The 22,330-nt window shown below is 47.6% G+C and overlaps 1 protein-coding gene across 3 annotated transcripts in view; it reads left to right on the top strand.

Annotated features, from left to right (window-relative positions):
* The first annotated feature begins 575 nt into the window (after positions 1–575).
* GABRR2 (gamma-aminobutyric acid type A receptor subunit rho2) overlaps positions 576–22,330 on the top strand; it is a 41,498-nt gene continuing 19,743 nt past the window's right edge. Inside the window, exons 1-2 of one of the 3 annotated variants that reach the window (XM_087443878.1) lie at positions 576–763; positions 7,479–7,585. In XM_087443878.1, the coding sequence (XP_087300004.1) occupies positions 576–763; positions 7,479–7,585 (295 nt within the window). Of the gene's footprint in view, positions 764–7,478; positions 7,586–22,330 lie in introns of those variants that run through there. The other 2 variants (XM_087443877.1, XM_087443875.1) reach the window with 2 other exon arrangements.

The following is a 22,330-nucleotide window of genomic DNA, read 5'->3' as shown; positions in this document are numbered from 1 at the left end:
TCATTGAAAAAAAAATTGATGTGTGTTTGGGGGCAAAGCAAGCACCCTTGGCTATAGGTTAATAAGCACAGTATTTTAGATCAAGAAATAAAGCAACCCTGTGAAAACAGGTCATTTGTGTGTTTACTTAGCATTTCCTGAGCACATTCGTGTCCTCGTCTCCATATCCACCAAGTCTTCTCTGCAAATCCACTCAGGATCCACGCTGAGTCCCTGGTGGATGTGACAGACTGATTTTATGCAGCCAGAGAAACGGATTAATGATCTCAGCAAAAAGCTGGCATGTTCAAGAGATTTAATTTTTTTTTTTTTTTTATATAACAGTTTTAGCCAAAGCTGTTCTAGGATTCATCGGAAGCAGTGTTTCACAGGACAAACTTCTTGACTAATGGCCAATCACTAAGCAGCAGGGAGAGCAAAGCCTTGGTGTTTGTGTCACGGCCCGGGGGGTTGCGGGTGGGGTGGGACAAACATCATTATCAAATATTAAATCGAGAATATCAGCCTGGCCAGCCATGCCCTCGCAGCTGGCAGCCCCTCCAAGCAGTGCCGTCACAAGGCAGCAGACTGCATCAATGGTTAAGCCCGGGGGCATTTGCTCTGCCGCAGGTTACTGGAAAGCAGTTTGTGGCATCATAGACAATCACAGAATGCTTTATTTTACAAGACTCATTTTGTTCTTGTTTTGCCTGATGGTTCTTGTGGAGAGCAGAAAGCTCAAGCAGAGGAGATGGACAGGGCAGCTGGAAATGCCCAAGCCAAGGTAAAGTCGTGGGCGGGAGGGAAGGGAGGTCACCCGCAGCAGCAGCAGCGACGCACAGTGGGACAGCTCCTGGGAGGTTATATCGTCCTGTTGGAATCCGTTTCCCATCCCTCAGTAGCCAGAGCCTCCACCTCACTGACAACAGCCTCTCACTGGGCACAAACACTCTTCGTGTCACAAGCAGTGAGAGAGTGAAGCTAGACTGGGTTGAGCCTTTCGTTCTGATGTCTGTGTTGGTCCAAAGCATTTTGATTTAAGGCAGATGGTTGAAGACTTGGTGGATAAAACATCTCAGACTGTGCTGCTTTGCATCTCGGGATTACATCCTATAGGGACCGTCGATGGCCTGCTAAGTCGTTACACTCCAGTATTTTGGGGGAAACTGTATATAGGAATTTAGCCTGAACTATTAAGAAAAAATGTAACTGGGAGTTGTCTTCTTTAAGTGATTTGATTGGAAACAGCTTTATAATGGTATCGGGTTTCATTTTACTGTTTTGAATCTTAGGAAAGGTGTTTGAAATTTGCTAGGTTATCAGAAATATATTGGGCCGGCCCTGTGGCTTGGTGGTTAAGTGTGCGCGCTGCGATGCTGGTGGCCCAGGTTCGGATCCTGGGTGTGCATCGAGGCACTGCTTCTCCGTTCATCCTGAGGCCGAGTCCCACATACAGCAGCTAGAAGGATGTGCAGCTACAACATACAACTATCCACTGGGGCTTTGGGGGGAAAAAATAAAATAAATAAAATCTTTAAAAAAAAAAAAAAAAAAAAGAAATATATGTGTGGACAACAGTGAATGCCATTTCATGATGTAATGGGACCATTTCCCAGAAATCCTGGTTAGGCCCAGAATTTGCATTCAAAATCATTACATTACAAATCGAAGTTCCTTAATGAGTTAGTTTTGAACTGATGTACAAAGTATGATACTCCTGGCACGATGTAGACATAAGGACTGTTTGACGTGAAGAAAAGAGCAAGCAGTTAAGATATAAACACCATGTGTGAAATGTTACACATCTGTTTTCCATTCTACTAAGGATGGCGTGAACTAGTGATTATGAATATAAGCTAATATCTCTAAGCACATTTTCTAGGTCAGTGGTCTCCATTTTTCATCCTGCATTGCTATCAGTGACAATTTTTTGAAACTGTACCTCCAATATACGTATATTTACTTACAAATTACATATACGTGAGATTATAAATATGTATATTAAATCAAAACTTGAATGCTCCCTTATTTTTAGATGAAAACTATAAATAAGAGTCACAATCTCTACTTCCTGCATCCCAGGGGACCATCTTGAGCACCCCAAGGGAGTGCCCCTGCTTTGGAAACTGCTGCTCTGGGAGACGTAAATACTCTGTAGGGCCTAATCCTATTCAGTCAGAAAGCAAACAGATAAAAGTCATCCTGCATGATGGGAAAGAGGCTCTGCTCTGGAAGACTCAGCCTGGTTGTATTGCCGGAATCACAGGCTGTTGAACCGGCAGGGACCTCAGCGATCATCCAGTCCAGCAATTCCCCTGAGCTGTAATTCTGTGAATTGTGAATGAGTGTCGTGTGAAAAGGAGGTTCCAGGGTCAGAGAAGCTTGGGAAGCCCTGTTTTAGACCATTTTGAACAGATGTCTTTACAGCAGAACTTCCAGAACCTTTATTACGCAAATAGACATTGTGGGTCTTGAAGAGGGGGATAAATTATGCAGTGTTTCTGAAACAAACGCACACTTTTTTGAACTATCTTGTGGAAGTCATATTCCACAGGGCACACGTAGGAAACAGCCTGTTTTGCAGATGCTGAAATGTCGGCTCAAAGGCATGAGTAATTCACACAGCTGCTGGTGGCCAGCCGGGACTAGCACGTAGGTTCCTGATTTACTCACCGTGGGAGAAAAGCATTGTCTGAAACTGTCTATTGCCTAAGAAGGGTGTTGAGGTTCAGCACGAGTCCCTCAAAAGTCCTTGGGGATCCCACTTGGCAGCCTGGGCTGTCACAGCATCTGTGTCACTCCTCAGAAGACCCAGTCTCATCCCCAGACGCCTGCATGATTGAATCTGACCCTTAGGAGTGAGGAGAATGTCTTTCTTTCTTTTTTTTTTTTTTGGTGAGGAAGATCAGCCCTGAGCTAACATCTGCCAATCCTCCTCTTTCTGCTGAGGAAGACTGGCTCTGGGCTAACATCCATGCCCATCTTCCTCTACTTTATATGGGACGCCGCCACAGCATGGCCTGACAAGCGGTGCGTTGGTGCGTGCCTGGGATCCGAACCTGGGCCACCAGCAGCAGAGCGTGTGCACTTAACCACTATGCCACTGGGCCAGGCCCAAGGAGAATTTCTTGAAATCCATCCCCTGAGGTGTTAAAGTGGATGAAAAGATGAAAATACACATTTAAAGAATATAAAATAATTATTGAGCAGAGGCTGAAAAAAAGGATAGAGAAAATGTGGCATCAGGGAATGTGGTCTAGACCTTTCTGCGTCTACCAGGGCATCTGCCTGGTCAGAGAGTCATAGAACTATGTTGGTCTGTGAAAAATTTTAGCCACGCACCTGACTAAAAAAATTACTTTCATTATTGACATGCAAGAGTTAAGCTACACGAATAAATAGGAAGAAAATGACCTGACCCTTTCTCATTACAGTCTTAGAGCTCCTCATCTCTGTAGGGTAGCTCCTTTTCTCAGAATTTCTGTTCACACACGCACACACACACACTCGGTCATACACACATACCATATACCACACATAGGGTTTCACACAGTCACACACACAGAATGCACGTAGTCACACTCATATACCACACACGCCACAGCCACACACACACATATACCATGTATGGTCACACTCACACATACAGTCACATACATGCACACTCACACACTCACACACACTGTTAGAACCTCTTCTAACCTGTAAACTTCCCCTGCCTCACTCTGGCCAAGGCTACCTCATAAAATAATTATCCTGCCCAGCACCTTTTTCAAAAACTGTTTCTGGTTTCTGATCCTACGGGTCACTATTTATTGAGTCACTGCTGAGTGACTTAGCAGTGACTTAGCTGTTTCTTTTGTTCGGTTCTTCCTGTCTCTCAGCCTCTCAGCTTTATTCCAACTCCTCCCGCCCTGCCGCCTAAGTGGCCTCCTGACCACACAACTGCTTTCCAGCCAAGGGAGGCCCTTCTGAAAATCTGAAAATGAAGCAAGCTCTGGATAACACCCTCCTGATCCCGGAGCCCGGCCCCTTTCACGTCTCCTTTCCCATTTGCTGCCCCCTTGGTGCCACTTGCCCTTGGCCGTCCAGTTGTGCTGGACCCAGGAGCAGCTTCGCTCTCCTGCCACCCAGTGACCGTCATCCTCCCAAGAGGGTCTGGGGAAGGAAGTGGGTGGGGAAGTCAGAGAAACCAGGTTCAGGCCTGGCCATGTGGGCATGACCCCGTGTTTCCTGATCTTTCTGAACCTCGTTTCTTCAACCGAAAAGGGGAGTAGTGACACCTTCCTACTGGGATGATGCAGTGACCACAGCTCGGGGCCTGTGCAGAGAGGGGGTGATTTATGAAAGCGTGGTCATTGTGATTGCTGCCAAATAAACCTCAATACGGTGGCACTAGCCTTGCTTCTCAAAGGCACTGTGAACACATTTTTCTTCTTCTCTAACCCTCCCCAATGGCCGGGTTTGAGGTCCTGTGAAGGTTCTGGCTGCCCCGCAGAGGGGCTGGGACTCTGGATATGGTCTCTGGGGTCTGAGGGCCGAGGCATCAGGCGGTGCCCAGCAATTTCCTCTGGAAGGACAAATCGAGGGCATCGGGCTCCCACAAATAGCCCAAGGCTCGGGATATTAGTGGCCAGAGTTATCGAATAACTGGTCCCTGGAAAAAAAATTCTGGGCTCTCATTAATGGCACTGAGATTTCAATCTCCTGTCTTGCAGGAGTGCTGGCACTCAGTACTTCCGCTCGCCAATCCTCCCCTCTGAACTGTGCCGACCAGGAGGGATTTGCTCCCCGGAGGCAGAGGGCAGTGAGCTGGCTGCACTCACAGTTTAACGTCTGTGATCTGCTAAGCCCTTAGGCTGAGCTCTTCCTCCACGTTCCCGGGTGTCTTTGCTGGGGTGACTGAACACAGCCCTGGAGCAGTCACTGCGCAGAGCACCAGGCCTGGTCCCTCTCAGCTTCTCCAGCGGGGCTTGGGGAAGAAACGGGAGAGAGTGGAGTATCCTGGGCAGCCCCGACAGTGACCACACGTAGTCAAGGGAACTGGACTTAGGTCGCATGCTCCAGCTAAAGAGGAGGAAGAAGTCTCACTGGACTTTCCTCCTGGAGCGTGCAGCTACAACAGCTTGTCTAAAAGCAAATCTGATCACGGCTTGTTCCTCCCACTGCCTAACACCCTTCGCTGTTAGATAAAGAAAGACAGAATTCTTACCATGATCTTCAAGGCTCTGCCTGGCCTTGCCCCTGCTTGTCCCTGCAGCCTCAATCTGTCCATTTCAGCTGCACCCCTTCCCACTCTTCCCTGCTTTCATCTAATGCTCACTCACCCTTCAGTGAGACCACCTCAAACTCAGCATGTCCCAAACCAAACTATGGATGTGTTGAGTTTAAATGCCTGTAGGATACCCAACTGGGGATAATCAGTTAGACAATCAGATATAAAGGTGTAGAGCAGGAGGTATGGATTTAGGAATCATCACCATGTTAATGACAATTGAAGCCACTGTCATGGGCGAGCCTGCCAAAGAGGGTGTAGAGAGAGAGGAGGAGGCAGCTGGGACAGGGCCCTGGGGACAATGGCATTTAAGGGATGGGTCAAGGACGAGGGGGAGGCTGCGATGAAGACTGAGAAGGAGCTGTCTGAGAGGCAGAGGAAAATGAGTGCCCTGTCCCGAAAGACAAGGTTTCTAGCAGAAGCGTGGTCCTCCCTGTCGTGGAGAAGCCGGCTCTCAGCAAGAGCACCTGCTGTCCCCGGATCAGGCACAGGTGGGGTCAGCAGTGCTTGGAAGTGGCAGCAGTGTGTGGAACCCAGCTCTTCGGGAGAATTATTTATTTGTTGGGAATGGGAGGAAATTTTTTTAAAAGGAAATATGCAAACAAGAATGTAACTACCACATCTGTACTGCTGTCATTTTTCAATAAATTTTGTGTGAGGAGGACGTGGGGTCCAGACAGATTTTCTGCTTAGTTTTGGTTCAAGGTGGGAGGGACTTGAATTGAGTTTGAACGCTGATGAGAATGAGCAGTGAAAATGGGAGACCCCAAGGATGCCGGGGTGAGGAGCAGGCAGGCCAACCTTTAGACCAGCACTGAGTAATAAAACTTTCTGTTATTGTGTAAATGTTATGTATCTGCACTGTCCAATACAGTAGCCACCAGCCACATGTGGCTATTAAACACAGAAGTATGGCTAGTAGAACTGAGGAACTGAATATTAACTTTAATTTTAACCAACTTAAACAGCCACATGTGGCTGGTGGCTACTTTAGTGGCTAGCTTTAGACTTCCATCCGATGATATCATCTGGGCAGAGGTGGTAGAGAATGAAAGTTAAGAAGGATTTCCTAGGAAGATGTCTCAAAGAACAGGACCTCAAGAGAGGAAACATGTCACTTCCCTCTTACAGAGCTTAAACAGGAAATATGCTTATTTCTCTAAAAAAAAAAGTGCGTGAAGTATGACAAGACCACTGAAAGTGAAATAGGGGTATGTATAAATGAACAACAAACACTCAAAATCTCTTCGTTTACTTCTAAAAACCTTCAACAGCCTACACATAACAGAAATTATAGGGGGCCAGCCCGGTAGTATAGTGGTTAAGTTCATGCGCTCCGCTGCGGTGGCCCAGCATTCACTGGTTCAGATCCTGGACACAGACCTACCCCACTCGTCAGCCAGGCTGAGGTGGGGTCCCACGTACAAAATAGAGGAAGATTGGCACAGGTGTTAGCTCAGAGACAACCTTCCTCAAGAAAAAAGAGGAAGAAAGGCAACAGATGTTAGCTCAGGACCAATCTTCCTCACCAAAAAAAAAAGAGAAAGAAAGAAATTATAGTAACACTGACTTCTTATAAGGTTGTTTATTTTTTTCTGTCAAGAATTAGATCTCACACCCTGTCAGACCCAAATGTCCAAAGGACCTGCCCTTCTTCCTTCTTTCCTTTCTCCCTCCCTTCTTTCTTCCTCTTTCTTCCCTTCTTCCTTTCTCTCTCCCTTTTTCCTTCCCTTCCCTTCCTTCCTTCCTTTCTTCCTTCCTTCCTTCCTTCTTTCCTTCCTTCCTTTCTTCCTTCCTTCTTCCTTCCTTCCTTCCCCTCCTCCCTCTCCTTCTCACAAAACCAATATTTTACGATATAAGAGAAATATTTAAAAAGAAAAAATATCGTAATCTTCCACCATCCAACCCAGCCATTGTCATCCAATCATAACTTTTGGCAAGACAGTTAAGAGCTTGCCAAAGAAAAATGCTGGCCTACCTGGGAGGGATCTACTTAGGAAGACTGTGGAAGGGCCTGGTCCTCAGGTCAGCCTGCCTGTGAGGGCCTGGGGTGGTGGTGGTGGGGAGAATCCATCGGCTCTTGATCTACCCTCGATGGAGAAGGAGACGGCAGGATGGAGAAAAGGTGCCTCACGGGTAGATCCTGCAGGGAGTAACTCCCCAAACCACCTCACGCGAGGCCTTGATGCCCCGAGGGAAAAACGTGTCTTACTTGTCTTTGCAGTCACCTATATAAGAAGAACCTCGATGTGACCAAAATCCGAACAGGAAAACCTCAGCCGCTTCTCAGAGTGGACGACCATGATTTCACCATGAGGCCCGCCTTTGGAGGTAGGACTGTGTCCTCCCCTCAGCTGGTGGGGCCTTGTCCCCAGGGCTGCCTGCTGCCCCTCTGTCTGGTCCTCTTAGGCACAGCCCTCCCTCGGGGCCCTGATTTTCCCGCTCACAGTCAGGAAAGCCCAACTCACTTCCAGAGTCACTATTTTCCAAAGGAGGGAAGAGCTGGAAGGAAGTGAGTGGAGAGTGCTATTGACTGAAGAGGAGCCAACAGTGACTAAGCTGTTTACTTTCAGAAAGGATCTGCCCTGTTGTTGCCAGCTTTCTTTTCCCAAACACATAAGAGTGGGTGGGGAGAGTCTGGACACAAAATGGCTCCCTGCCTTGGCCACCTAGTGCTTAGCTGGGAATTTTGGGTTTTGAGAGGGCCACCTGCTTTCCAATGCATCAACCACAATTGAACCTACTACAAAGCCCTCTTGCACACTTGTTCCCAAAGAAGTTTCTCTGCTTTGGAGTCATGGAGGGATGGCGTGGCTGGTGACTGTCCCTTCCAGGAACTGGAGAAATGCCACAGGAAGGCCCGGAAAGGAGCCACTGTCTGCTGGGACCAGGCAGGGAGTGGGGTGAGAATAACAGCATGCATGAGATACAGGGCCAATGCCCCCCTTGTGCATATGGGGAAACTGAGGCCTGGAGCATTGTAGCCAATGGGCCCTGGCCTCCATTTCCCCTTTATCTCCACTCTGGATCTCTCTTAGGGCCCAGCATCTTCCTGGGGCGGCAGGAAGGAGTAGGGGTGACCTGCAGGCAGGTCTCTGACACTCTCTGAGCCTCTGTTTGCTGGTCTGTAAAATGGAGAGAGTAATCCCTCCGTCTGAGGTTGTTGTCAGGATTAAACGAGATAATATACGTAAAGCCCCGGCACATACGGGCTCATGTCCCCTTCAAAAACCCAGCTGTCAGGCCTTCTTCTTGTGTGACTATTAAGGGATTAAGACATTAATTTATTCCAGAGGCCTTTGCATTTTAAAAGGCCTCAAAGCCTCCCACTCAATTCCTGAGCTCTGACATCTGCCAGCAGGAGGAGAAGAGTGGGCGGCAGATTACAGCCCGGGCCTCTTCCTCCTGCCCGGGAATGATGCTCACCACCGGCTCAGGTCAGGAGCCCCATCTCTCCGGGAGTTCCCGTTCCCTCAGGGGCTCGCCCCGGGTAATTCTGCCAACGAATTTCATGAAAATGAAGTTGTCCTCAATAAGCAGCTCTGAAATAGCTGTATCTGCTCCAGGAGGTCCCTGCAAGACGTCCCCATAAGCAGAAGGTCCACCTTGCCTTTCCTGTAGAATGTCAGTTAAGACACAGAGGGTCCGCGAAGCGGCTAGAACAACAGTAAACCGTAGTATTAGTCACAACCAACACTTATAGCGACTACTCTGTGCCAGGCAGCTTTCTAATCAAGATAATTACATACATGATCTTACTTTAGTCCCCACAACAACTCCGTGAAATAGATACTATTATCATCTCCAGATGGGAAAACTGAGGCACAGAGCAGTGATGTGACTGGCCCAGCTCACACTGCTGCTGAGGTTAGGGCCTCCCTCCTAGCTGGGTCTTTCTTATCCCCTCTACCTGTACATCCCTCATGCAGGGTCCACGTATCATTCAGGCAAAGTAGGCATAGTGTCTAGAGCCCACAATACTCTTAGGGGCCTCTGAAAATGTTTTAATTTACTTTAAAACCAGAAAAAAAAGAAATTTTAGGTCTAAGAAAAAAATTTTTTTAAATATACTATTAATATATTCATCTTTATACCAATACTGTTGTAAAGTGCGCTTTTTAATATTTTTTATGGTTGGGGGGCCATGAAGGCAAAAGCACCCAGGCCCTCAAAAATCGTAACGTGGCCCTGCCTCAGTGCACAGCTGTGTGGGGCAGGTGTGTGTGCCTGGGTGCGGGTGACGTTCTGAACAACGCGTCGTAACTTTCTAACAGAGGCTGTTGTTGCCGACAGGAGCCTGAGCAATCACCAGTTTACAGAAGAGCCTGGGGTCCGGGGGGTGAAGTGTTGGTCGCAGAACAGCTGGGCGGCTTTCTGCGATGTCAGCTGCAAAACTGAAAACCTCATAAGAACGCCCCCTCCTCTGGGAGAAAGCCGGGAAAGCCAGGAGCTAGCTCTCAGGACTGGCAGGTGAAGTCCTGCCACATTCCTAGAAAACCTGGGTCTGAGCAGAACCATCCAACAGGCTGAAGCCCGGTCAGGGTGCTCCTTCCTCGAGCCATGTTCGAGGAGCAAATTGGACTTCCTGTACCCTGATCTGGGCCTGTCAGTGGGGTCCCCCAGTGTGGAGGGTCAGGACAGTCCCCTGCCCCTGCCTGCGTAGGCTTCTGAGGCTGGGGGAGGCCCTGACTTTGGGGAAAGCTGCAGGGGAAGGAGGTGTCACCTCCAGAATATGAGATCAGACCTGAGGCTCTTACACGCCAGCTGTCAAGATCTCAGTCACCAAAGCATCAGGTGGGGTCTGCTCCTCCTTCCTTCCAACTCCCTTCCCCAGGACAGTGGTCCTCTGGGCACCTTTTATCCCCTGCAGGGCTTCCCTGGATCTCCAGATGTCACTTGGATGAAATAGGGGAGAAGGGAGCATATAGTGAGATGCCAGGGCTCTACACCCCCACGAGCCCATAAATAAGAAGGTTTGTGACTCCTGGAGATCCGGCCAAGCAGGTGGGATCGGGCCATCCCCGGAGGGACTTCCCACAGCCTGTGGTCCCAATGACTGTTATTATCTACAATCCCTGGGAGCATCTGGAGAGGGTTTAGAGCCAAGAAGCCTTCCCGGCAGGTGCTCCCAAGGGTCTCCATTCCACCAGTAGCTCATTCCTGGGCAGGGAGCACTGGCCAGAGAGCAGGTGGGTCTCTGAGGAAGGAGGCTGGCAGACGGCACATAGGTGACTCTGTGAGTAACAGAAGTTGCTTCCTAGGGGGCTGCCCTCTGCCAGACCCTCGGTAAGAAGCAGGGCCTGGGCCCAACCTGCCCTAATGCCCGCCCAGTCTAACACCCTGTCCCCTTAGCACCCATGCACACTAAGCAGGTCATGTGAACAAAGCTGTCCGTGGATAGTTGTAGGTTATATCTTCTCATTCCCATCTTCTCTTCCAGTTTTATTCTCTAAGAGAAACTTCCTTGTGGATTGATATTTAAAAGTAACTAATAGAGAAGAATTTGTCTAAGACTAGATACCCCTTGGATGACCTTTTCAGTCTGGAAAGAGAAGAGATTAAAAATCTAGCAGCTTCCTAATAATCCCAGGGATCAGTTGAAACAAAAATACCTTGTCTAAGCTCCAGCTACCTCCCAGCTGCCTGATTCGGTGGTGTGTCCTGGTTAGAGGAATCTCCAGAGACCTGGGATTTCTCCTCTGTTTGTTAGGAGAAATATTGCAATGCTGATTTTTTTTAAATTTAAATTTTTAAAAATGTGGTAAAAAGACATAAAATTGATCATTTTAACCATTTTTAAGTGTACAGTTCAGTGTCATTAAGCACATTCGCCTTCTTGTGCAGCCATCACCACCATCCATGTCCAGAACTTTTTCATCTTCCCAAACTGAAATTCTGTGCCCATTAAACAATAACTTCCACTCCCCCCTCCCCCCAATCCCTGGCAACCACCATTCTACCTTCTGGCTCTATGAATTCGACTACTCTAAGTGCCTTATCTAAGTGGAATCACACAGTTTTTGACTGGCTTTTGTGACTGGCTTATTCACTTTGCATAATGCCTTCAAGGTTCATCCCTGTTGTAGCATGTGACAGGATTTTCTTTGTAAGGCCAAATAACATTCCATTGTATGAATATATCACGTTTTGTTTATCCATTCATCTGGCAATGGACATTTGGGTTGTTTCTACCTTTTTGCTATTGTGAATAGTGCTGCCATGAACATGTCTGTACAAATATCTGTTCAAGACCTTGCTTTCAATTCTTTTGGGTATATGCCCAGAAGTGGAATTGCTGGATCATATGGTAGTTATGTGTTTAATTTTTTGAGGAACTACCTCACTTCTACAGCAGCTGCGCCATTTTACATTCCCACCAGTGCAATGCCGATTTTTAGTTCAAATTCTATAGACGGGAGGACAAGGAAGGCTGTAGTGTCATCATGGATTCTTTTGAATTTTATCCAAGGAGTTTGTCAGGATGGTTAGGAAGAATGGTGGCAACGAAGTAGGTTAGGTTCTCCAACAAAAATATTTGTGTTCATAAGACAAATATAAATATATTTTTTTGAGCTGTTATTACATGTCAGTCCGAGTCCACGGTACTTGGGGACCCAGTGGTGAGCAAGACAGCAAGACGGTCCTTGGAGTTTTCTGCTCTAGTAGGGGAGACCAGTGTTAATGAAATCCTCACATCTGTCAGGTTGTGAGAGCTGCTGGGAAGGAAAGCCAGGAGCCATGGGGTGGGCACAGCAGGTCATGGGCACCAGGGAACCGCTGCCCCGAGGAGCCAGGGAGGAGGAACAGTGAGGAGCTGCCCTCCCCTGGGATGCTCGTGCTATTGAAGTCCTTTACCTTCAATTACTTTGCCCGAAATGATAGATTGTTCTCAAGAAGCTAATAGCCTACAGGCCGGAGAGATGATTAAGCGCAATCAAGCGACAACGGCTCTACTGATGGAGTGGGGGAGATGAGGAAGTACTCAGCTTTGCCCAGAGAGAGGATCAGAGAAGGAGAGGATCAGAGGAGCCTTGCCTCAGGAGGTGAAGCTCACAATGAGTTTGGAAAGATACGCAGTGGGTGAGCCAGCCGGCGTGGAGAAACCTGGGAGATGGGTGCTTACTGATAAAGGTGTAGCATGTCAAGGGAACGTGAGCGGCTCCGTGTGGCTGCACTCTCTCATGCGTGTGCATTTGTGTGTGTGTGTGGGTGGGTGGGTGTAGATGTGGAGGGAGTGCAGGGCCTGGACAGAGAAATAAGGCTGGAGCGCCGGGCAGGGGCCGCTCTGGGAAGGCTCTGGACTCTTGGCAGCACGGCCCAGGCTGAGGAGTGACGGGAGGAGAACTGTGCTTTAGAAAGCTCACCGTGGGCCTGCAGGAAGGATGCTGGAGTGCTCGAGAATGGATGCTGGTGATGGACTGGCCACTTTAGCAACGGTCCAGACCAGAGCTGATGAGGGATTAAGCTAAAGCTAAAGAAAGATGCGGAGGGATCTGTGAGACGCTTGGTGGGGAGATAGCCTCAGATGGAATCCGAGGAACCTGGGACACCGTGTCTGACCTGGGGGAGACCGTGCACTGAGATGGAGCACCAGGGAAAAGCAACTGGGAAAAGATATAGTAACAGTTGGCAGATGGCCCGTGCACAGGGGCGAGGGCAGAGAGTTTAATGAAGGTCTGTTGACAAAGGCGTGGGCAGGTTCAGGGAAACCAGCCAGCTATGGTGAAGCCCGTGGGGCTGGAGGAGTGGGGAGCATTACCAGGCTGAGGCTGGAAGGGCGAGGGGAGGCAGCAGTTTCCTGAATCTGGAAAAGGAGCTGCAGCCTGTGGCCCTCTGCAGGGGGTGCTCTGGAGAGAATCAGTTCCTCTCCCTCGCCTCCTGCCTTCTGTACCTACTGGCACCACCATCTGCTGAACCCAACCAGAAGGCAGAGGGCAAGGGCCTGTTGTTGTCAGTGGCAGCCTTGGGCATGGGCCAGGGGGCCTTGCCATGGACACACACCTGCCCTCAGGGTATGGTCTGTGGGGCCAAGAGGACGTGCCCACCTGGGGTCTCCCTTCTAGGCCACACCTGGGACCTGGGACCCAGAAAGATCTTTCCACACAGCCCTGAGCCTGCTTCCAGGACCCGCACAGGCCTCTTTGCTAGAGGATCCCCCAGGGGGGCTGCACCACGCATGTGCACACACCTGGTCCTGAGACGTGGCTGAGGGGTGGCTGCTGGAAGGGGGTAGTTTGGAGATTAGATACAGGGCAGGGTGTCCACATGCACACACAGGAGGCTCTTCTCTGTGTGGGGTGCTGCTTTGGTTGGGAAAAGAAGAAAGGCAGCTGAGAAGTGGGGCCTGTTCTCCCTGCGCTGCCTTATGCCCCACCAAACTCTGAGGAGATTGAACGTTCTGAAGTTGGACTTGGCCTTCCGGGTGGGTGTGGAGGTGTATTTGTTAAAGAAGTAGGACGGGATTTTTGCAGTGTCTTAGCTTGACTTATAACCTTTAGCTATTCAAACATAGGGCATAGGGGTCTCCAGTGGTACTCTTGCCTAGGGATGGGCCTGCAAAGTTGGGTGCTGTCCATCGATGCTACAAATGTTGATGCAGCCCCGCAGCACAGAGCAGGGCAGAGCAGGGCAGAGCAGGGTGGAGAGTGGGTCTGGTAGGGTAAACTGAGACTGCCCAGCACAGACCCAGAGGTCAGCAGCATTGGGTGGGTTGAGATTGAGTGAGTTGGGGAAGACTAGGGGACTGGACCCAGCCTGTGACCGGGGGCAGGTTGGGGCACTGGCTGGACTTGTAGTGCCTTCCGCATACCAGCTTCTAGAACACAGAAGAATGCCTTCCTGCACTAAATTCAAACAACAAAGGGCTGAGTTTAGGAGAGAAGGCAAGAAACGTTGGCTCCTGTGCTTCCTTGAGATAACAGCAAAGCCCAGTGCTTCCGCCTTCACCAAGTGAAGCTGCGGATTTTCCGTCAGCTCTCTCTCAGGTGACTCACATTGGGGAGCTGTGGCGCCCTTGCTGATTTTCCCTCCTTCTCCTTGCCTTTTCCCCCTTCCAAATCAATCACGTTGAATCAATTAATCCCTCAAACTTTGACTCAGATCTGCCCGCTCCTTCCCCTGCGTCACCCCCTTCCACCACACCTTCTCAATGTGTTCTTGGTGAAAAAATCCTCGACATTGCAATGGTCTGTGACCCTCCAAAGCTCAATCCTCCCCAACAATGTCTTATTGCTTAGTATTTCATTTACATTTAAATTGGTTAATAACCTTAAATTCAATTAAAATTTTCTCTTTAGGAGGCAATAATGATAAGAAGGTTGGAAGCACTGCCTACACCAACACCATGGCCCCCACTCTTTGTAGCCAGGTTCACCTTCTGGAAACACCCCTTCCTTGTGCTGCTTCCTCAGAAACTTCAGGGCTTCCCATTTTCTACAGGATGAAATGCAGCCCCCTCTTCCGCCTGCTGGGTCCCGAGACTGCCACAGTCTGGCCCAGCTGGCTCCTCAGCTCACTCTGCTCTTCCCACCAGACAAGGACTCTTCTCTCCTAGAGTGCTCTGTCCCTGCACAGCCATGCTCGTTTGGTCTGTGAGCATCTGTCCACAGCGGCCTCTCTGTGCCATCCTGCTTTATCCGACATCTGTCCGTGCCTAGAACCCAGTTTAATTCCTTTACTCTAACACGAAGCATCTCTTGGCTGTTTTGAACTATATGACCTTCTACTCTTGAAATCATTGCACAGATTCATTCTTTCACTCACTTATTGGTTAATTAATTAATTTGTTCACAGCATAATGATTAAGAACATGGACTCTAGGTTTCTGGTTGTCCACTCTTGCATAATAAGCCACCCTATGACTGTGGCTTAAAAAATAGGCATTTTTTTGCTCACAAATCAGGTTGACTGGGCTCAGCCGGGCAGTTCTTGCTTGGGGTTCTCGTGATTGCAGTCAGATGGTGGCAGCTGATGGTGTCATCTCAGAGGCGTCTCCATTCTCATGTCTGTGGTGGGGCCGGGAAGACTAACACTGGGCCTGAAACAGCTGGGGCTCCTCGGGCATCATGGCATCATTCTCGTCATTCTCTCTCGCTCTGGTCTGTCTGTAACCTGGCCACATGGTGGATGAAGAGAAACCAGCAGAGAGTGGAAGTTTCACAGCATCATCATTCCTGCTGCATTCTATTCGTTGAATCAACCACAAAGGTCGACCCGAGTCCAAGGGGAGAGGAATTAGACTCCATCTCTTGATAGTAGGAGTGTTAAAGTATTTGCAGACATGTTTTAAAACCACCACACTGGGTCTATGCTGCCTGGATTGGTCCAGACCTCAGCTTTGCCTCTTCGTAGCTGTGTGACCGTGGCCAGGTCCTGAGCCTCTCTCTTCCTCAGTGCCTCACGCTTAAAAGGGTAATAACAGTACCTGCTGAGAGGGTTGTTCCAAGGATTGAATGAGCATTATGTGTGTAGCTTTTGGCAGAGTGCATGGCACGTAGGAAGTGCTTACTAAATGTGCTTAATAAATAAATAAGTGCTTAATAGCTATTTTTATTGATTAGAATGCTCTGTGCAGCACAATTCAGGGTTAGAGCAGGGGTCTGGAGGTGGATCACCTGGGAGCAACTCGTGGTTGTGACTCCCTCTAGCTGGGGACCTCTGTCACCTTTCTAGGTGTCAGGTTCTCACCTGTAGAACGGGGATAACATTAGTACCTGCCTCAGTGGGTTGTTGTGAGGATGGACTCAGGGGTCCTACGTGAAGCAGTCAGCACAGCCCGGCACAGCAGCGTCGGGGTGCGTGAGGACATTGATGGTGCATCCGTGCATCAGGCACTGGATGCAGACGTGAAGATGTGGCCCCTGCCCCGACGAGCCCATGGCCTGGCCCCCTTGACACGCATCACGTGCTCCCTCAGTGCCTCTCTCAGGGTTGGGGCTTGTCCTGCTGCTACTACTATGATCTGTTTCTGCTCACAACACTTCTGACACTAATGTGTGGGTTTTCCACACCAAGTAATTCTCCAATTCTCTGCAGACACCAGCTGGGTGTCCTATAATTTAATTCAATTCTGATGCTAACTGCCTGGAGTTAGTGTAGACTCCACAGGTTAAGGGCTCAGTCCCACAAGACTGCTTCCCCCTTCAGACACCAATTGCAAGTGGTGGGTCCCCAAGCTACCTGCACTTCTGTTTGACTTGACTAGAAAATTAGGGGTTTCCATAACTTCCTCAGGTTCAGTAAGTTGATATAATGGCTCATAGAACTCAGGGAAATACTTAGCTTACTATTACTGGTTAATTATAAAGAATATTATAAAAGACACAGATGAACAGCAAGATGAAGACGTACATAGGGTGAGGACTGGAAGCATTCTGAGCACAGGGACTTCTGTGTCATGGAGTTGGGGTACGCCACCTTCTCTGAATGTGGATGTACTCACCAACCCGGAATCTCACCGAACTCTGTTGTTTAGTGTTTTTATGGAAGTTCCATTACATAGTACTGATTGATGAAATCATTGGCCATTGGTGATTAGCTCCAGCTCCCTCCTCTCTTCAGAGGTTAGGGTGTGGGGCTGGAAGTTCCAACCCTCTAATCACATGGTTGGTTCCCCTGACAACCAGCAGCCATCCTGAAGCCATCTAGGGGCCCACCAGGAATCACCTCATTAGCACAAACTCAGGTATGGGTGGTAGGGGTTTGTTATGAATAGAAAAGATGCTCATGGGGCCAGCCCCATGGCCAAGTGGTTAAAGTTTTACATGCTCTGCTTCGGCAGCCCAAAGTTTGTGGGTTTGGATGCCAGGCATGGACCTACATCACTTGTCAAGCCACGCTGTGGTGGCGACCCACATACAAAATAGAGGAAGACTGGTACAGATGTTAGCTCAGGGTTACGCTTCCTCAAGCAAAATTAAAAAAAAAGAGGAAGATTGGCAACGGATGTTAGCTCAGGGCTAATCTTCCTCAAAAACAAAAACAAAAACAAACAAACAGAAAAAGATGCTCCTCTCGCCCCTATCACTCAGGAAATTACAACAGTTTTAGAGCTCTGTGCCAGGAACCAGGGAAGAAGACCAAATATATGTTTCTTATTATATCACAATATCACAAGTGCTGTGTCACTTTGCAAGGTTATTGCCTAGTAACTTCTCCAGCTGGACTGTCTCCAATGGGATGCCTTCCTAGGAATTTTCTAGGGTAATTCTGACACCCTAGAAAATCATCCAAGGCTTTTCACCTTGGATGATACTCTAGAGCCACCCCTGTTTAAGGTGCCCTCTGTGTTTGGGGCCCCCAGACTGTGGGCACAGACCCTTCCTGTTGCTTTACTCTGTGGCCTCCTCCCTAGGAGGTGTTCAACCCTAGACTTCCAAGCTGCAGGAGCCTGGCAACCAAGGCCCCAAATGCCACTTATCTGACCCAGGGGAGGCCAAAGGAGCCAGCTCAAGGCTCTGTGGAGCTGTGGTCTCCTTTTTTGAGTGTCTTTTGGACCTCCGTGGCTCTGCATTCCCACACTGGGTAGGGTTAGTGCTTCACTGTTACATTGGAGGGTGACTGGATTGGGGAGCTGGTAAGCTAGGGAGAAAGCTGGCTCTCTGGGGCTCTTGAAGCTTCTTCCCAGGAGCTACTGCCCTTGGAGGAGACCCCTTTGACCCTTCCTCAGTGCCCTTGGCCCTTCCCTTCTGGAGCACAAACCGTAACTTGCCGCTCATGCCCTGCTCCTACTTGCTCCTTCCCCTAAAATTAATCTTCTCGTCCTGGCCTCTCCCTTGCTCAGCCCCTCCTCTGCAGTCTCCCTCCGGACAGTCTTACCCCTTCCCTCTCCTGACCCCATCACCATGCTCCGGAAGGACAGGATGCTCGGCAGTGGGGCAGGGCTGGGTCCCAACTAGACAAGTCTGTTTGGGGATGTTAAATTGAAGCACTCGGTTAGCTATCCAGCGGAGACTTCTTTTAGACTTTAACAACAAGTAGGGTCAGAGTTTGAGTCAGAGATGGGACTCAGGGGGGAGATTGAGAATCATTATCAGCTTTAAGGGGAGAGCTGGTTGTGGGAGGGGCCGAGTGTCTGCAGAGAAGAGAAGGGGCCCAAGGACCTCACAGAAGGAGCCAGGGAAGAGCTGTCACAGAGACCACAGAGGGAGGGAGTTTCAACAAAAGAGGGTGGCCATCGGAGAGATGTCAGGGAGGCCAAAGCCTAGGAAGAGACTCCTCGATTCAGCAAGCGCGGTAGGGGCAGGAAGGGATGCTAGGGAGGAAGTGGAGACAGTTGGTGGAGGTGGGATAGTGGAAGAGTTTGATAGCAAAAGGAAAGTGGTCACCAGGACATGGGACATTAAAATCTAACTTCTAGAAGTCTCCTTAAAGGTCACTTGTCCAGTGGTTCTCAAACTTGAGTGTGGATCAGCATCACTGCAGGGCTTGTGAAAACCCGTACTCCTGGGCCCCACCGCCAGAGTCTCTGGTTCAGGAGGCCTGAGGTGGGGCCCAAGAATTGCATCCCTAACAAGTGCCTGGTGATGCTGATGCTTCCAGTGGAGGGGAGAACCCGTGATCTAGGCCAGCCTCCCCCACCCCACCCCACCCTAGTCAGATGGTTCATTGCCCACCACGTGGTGCTCACTGCTGGCTTAGGAGGCAGTGCTAGCTATGAGAAACGTGGGCGTATTTTAAAACCACTTGGTGGGCCCTGGACTCTAATCCCTACCCTGAAGCCACATGAAGCCATCAAAAGCATCACTCAGCCTCTCAGTTCCCCTCCTGAGTTAGCAAATACCCCCAGGAGAAATAGGTCCAAACTTTGAGCCCATCTCCTTGGGCCTCTGTTTCCCTTCAACCACCCAATCCTGGCCTATTTTGTTAACTTCGAAGTCTTCAGAAAGAAGTTTTTATATTTTGTCCAACCTTTTATTTTTCAACAGAAATATTAGTGAGAATTACTTAGCTTGCTATTACTGAAAGTAGAAGTCCTTGATTGATTTTTCAATGTTAAAACCAACCTTGCATTCCTGGAGTAAACCTGATTTGGATATGATTTATCCTCTTTTTTAAATATATCTCTGGATGTGATCTGTTAATATTTTGTCTAGGATTTTTGATTCTACGTTCATGAATGAGATTGACCAGTAATTTTGCTTTCTCATGCAGTCCTTGTTCTAACTTCATAAAATAAATTGATATCTTTTGACATCTCTTTTGATTTTTTAAAATATTCTTTTGATGTTCTCTGGAAGAGTTTGTATAAGATTGGTCTTGCTAAACTTTTGGTAGACTTTGCATTGAAGCCATCTGGACCTGTTATTTTCTTTGTGGGAAATTTTAAATTACAGACTCAATTGTTAAAATAGTTATAGGATTTTTCATTTTTTGTATTTCTCATTCTATCGTTGTTTGATATGTTGTATATTCCTGAGAATTTATCCATTTCCTCTAAATTTTAAAGGTTATTGGCAAAAAGTTGTTCAAAATAACTTCTTTTTATCTTTTTTACATTTGCAGTATATACAGTAATGTCTTTATCATTCCTGATATTAGCTATTTTTACCTTCTTTTTTGTTAGATCAATCTCAGTGTTTTATTAATTTTATTCATTCTTTCAGAGAACTAATATTTGGCTTAATGATCCTCTCAGTTGTGTATTTGTTTTCTATTTCAATACTTTCTATTCTCACCTTTATTATTTCCTTCCATCTACTTTATTTATTTATTTATTTATTTTTTTAAAGATTTTATTTATTTTATTTTTTCCCCCCAAAGCCCCAGTTGATAGTTGTATGTCGTAGCTGCACATCCTTCTAGTTGCTGTATGCGGGACTCGGCCTCAGGATGAACGGAGAAGTGGTGCCTCGATGCGCACCCGGGATCCGAACCCGGGCCACCAGCATCGCAGCGCGCGCACTTAACCACCAAGCCACAGGGCCGGCCCATTCCATCTACTTTAATTTGCTGTTCTTTTCCTAACTTTTAAAGATGGATGCTTAGCTCATTAAATTTAAGCATTTCTTCTTTTCTGATATATTCAGTTAAGGTTATAAATTTCCCTGTAAGAAATATTTAGCCTGCATTCCATGAATTTTGATATGTAGTACTTTTTTATCATTTAATTAAAATTTTCTAATTTTCATTATGATTTCTTCATTAACCCATGGATTTCCCGAAGTATATTGCTTAATTTCCAAAAATATGGGGATTTTTGTCATTAATTTCTAATGTTCATTGAGTTTGTACTTTATATACATTCCATTCTTTTAAAATTTCTTGAAATTGCTTTAAGGCACAGTATATGGTCAATTTTTGTAAATATCTGAAAATATTTGTTAACTGGAGTATTTAGTCCATTTGTTTGTATGTATGTATGTATTTATATATTTGTTTGTTTATTTATTTAGAGGAAGATCAGCCCTGTGCTAACATCTGCTAATCCTCCTCTTTTTTTGCTGAGGAAGACTGACCCTGGGCTAACATCTGTGCCCATCTTCCTCCACTTTATATGAGACACCGCCACAGCATGGCTTGCCAAGCAGTGCGTCGGTGCGTGCCCGGGATCTGAACCGGTGAACCCCGGGCCGCCAAAGCGGAGCACACGCACTTAACCGCTTGTGCCACTGGGCAGGCCCCCCCATTTGTATTTACTGAATTATTTATATATTGATTTTAAATCTATCATCCTACTATGTCCTTTTTATTGCCCAACCTATTCTATGTTCTTTCTTTTCCTCCTTTCTTGCTTTCTTTTGATTTTATTTACTTATTTATTTATTTTTCCCCCAAAGCCCCAGTAGATAGTTGTATGTCATAGCTGCACATCCTTCTAGTTGCTGTATATGGGACGTGGCCTCAGCATGGCCGAGAAGCAGTGCATCAGTGCGCGCCCAGGATCCGAACCCGGGCTGCCAGCAGCGGAGCGCCCACACTTAACTGCTAAGCCACGGGGCCAGCCCTCTTGCTTTCTTTTGGATTAACTATTTTTGATTATTCCCATTTTGGTTTCCTATTTTAGTTTTGAAAATACGTACTCTTACTATTTTTTGGTGGTTCCCCAGAAAACAACATGAATCCTTGGCTTCTCATATTAGTATGTTAATTAGTTACTTTTACTGTTCTCTCGGAAAATGTAAAGACCTCAGAACACTGTCACTCCATTTACATCCCTCCCTACTTAAATGTTATTTTTGTTGTGTATTTTTGTTTAGTTTTTTCAACTCCACAATACTTTATTAGTATTGTTTTATATAGTCAATGTTCACTTAGAATTATACATATATTTACCATTTTTGTTGTTCTTTATTCATTCTTCCCCCACCCCCAAAGCCCCAGTAAATAGTTGTATGTCATAGTTGCACATCCTTCTAGTTGCTGTATGTGTGATGCGGCCTCAGCATGGCCAGAGAAGTGGTGCGGCGGTGCGCGCCTGGGAGCCGAACCTGGGCCGCCAGTAGCGGAGCGCGCGCACTTAACCGCTAAGCCACGGGGCCGGCCCTCTTTATTCATTCTTGAATCTCCAGGTTTTCCTTTGGGATCATACTCCTTCTGCTTGAAAAACATCTTCATTTAGGGCAGGAGGCCTGTTGGCAGTTTCTCTCAGTTTTAACACTTTGTCTGAAAATTCTATCTTACGTTCATTCTTGAAGAGTCAGTGGGAAAGAAATGACATATATCTTTATTTCAAAACTGGGTAAATTCCTAAGGTGTGTTTTCCAGGACCGCATGAGGAAAAATAATGACAGAAAGGCCAGGAACCAAGAAAAGCCCTTGGCTAAACATGTATTTCCCGTAGGCTGCCTTGAATTTGTCACCTCGCTGGCTCTGCTACCTGAAATCCCACCAAGGACTTCTATTTGGCTCACCAGATCCCTCTCTTAAAGCAGAACACCCCTCAGCAGTGTTAAGGGGCCAAGGCATGGTGCCTGGTTAGTTTAACTAGACTATATTCCTCCTAATACCTGATAGGACTCAGTCCTACTCAAAACATAAAATTGTTCAGAGAAGGAGAAGGACCAATGATTTGGAAGAATTTCTCCCAAAACCAGGTTGTTAAGGGCCACAAAATGGGGAGTTCACGAGAGCTCGGGA

Source organism: Ceratotherium simum, chromosome 19, assembly GCF_057802395.1.
Source record: "Ceratotherium simum simum isolate JZ-2026a chromosome 19, ASM5780239v1, whole genome shotgun sequence".
Lineage (NCBI taxonomy): Eukaryota > Metazoa > Chordata > Mammalia > Perissodactyla > Rhinocerotidae > Ceratotherium > Ceratotherium simum.
The sequence above is the reverse complement of the archived record's forward strand: the minus strand, read 5'-3'. Positions and strand labels throughout refer to the sequence as shown.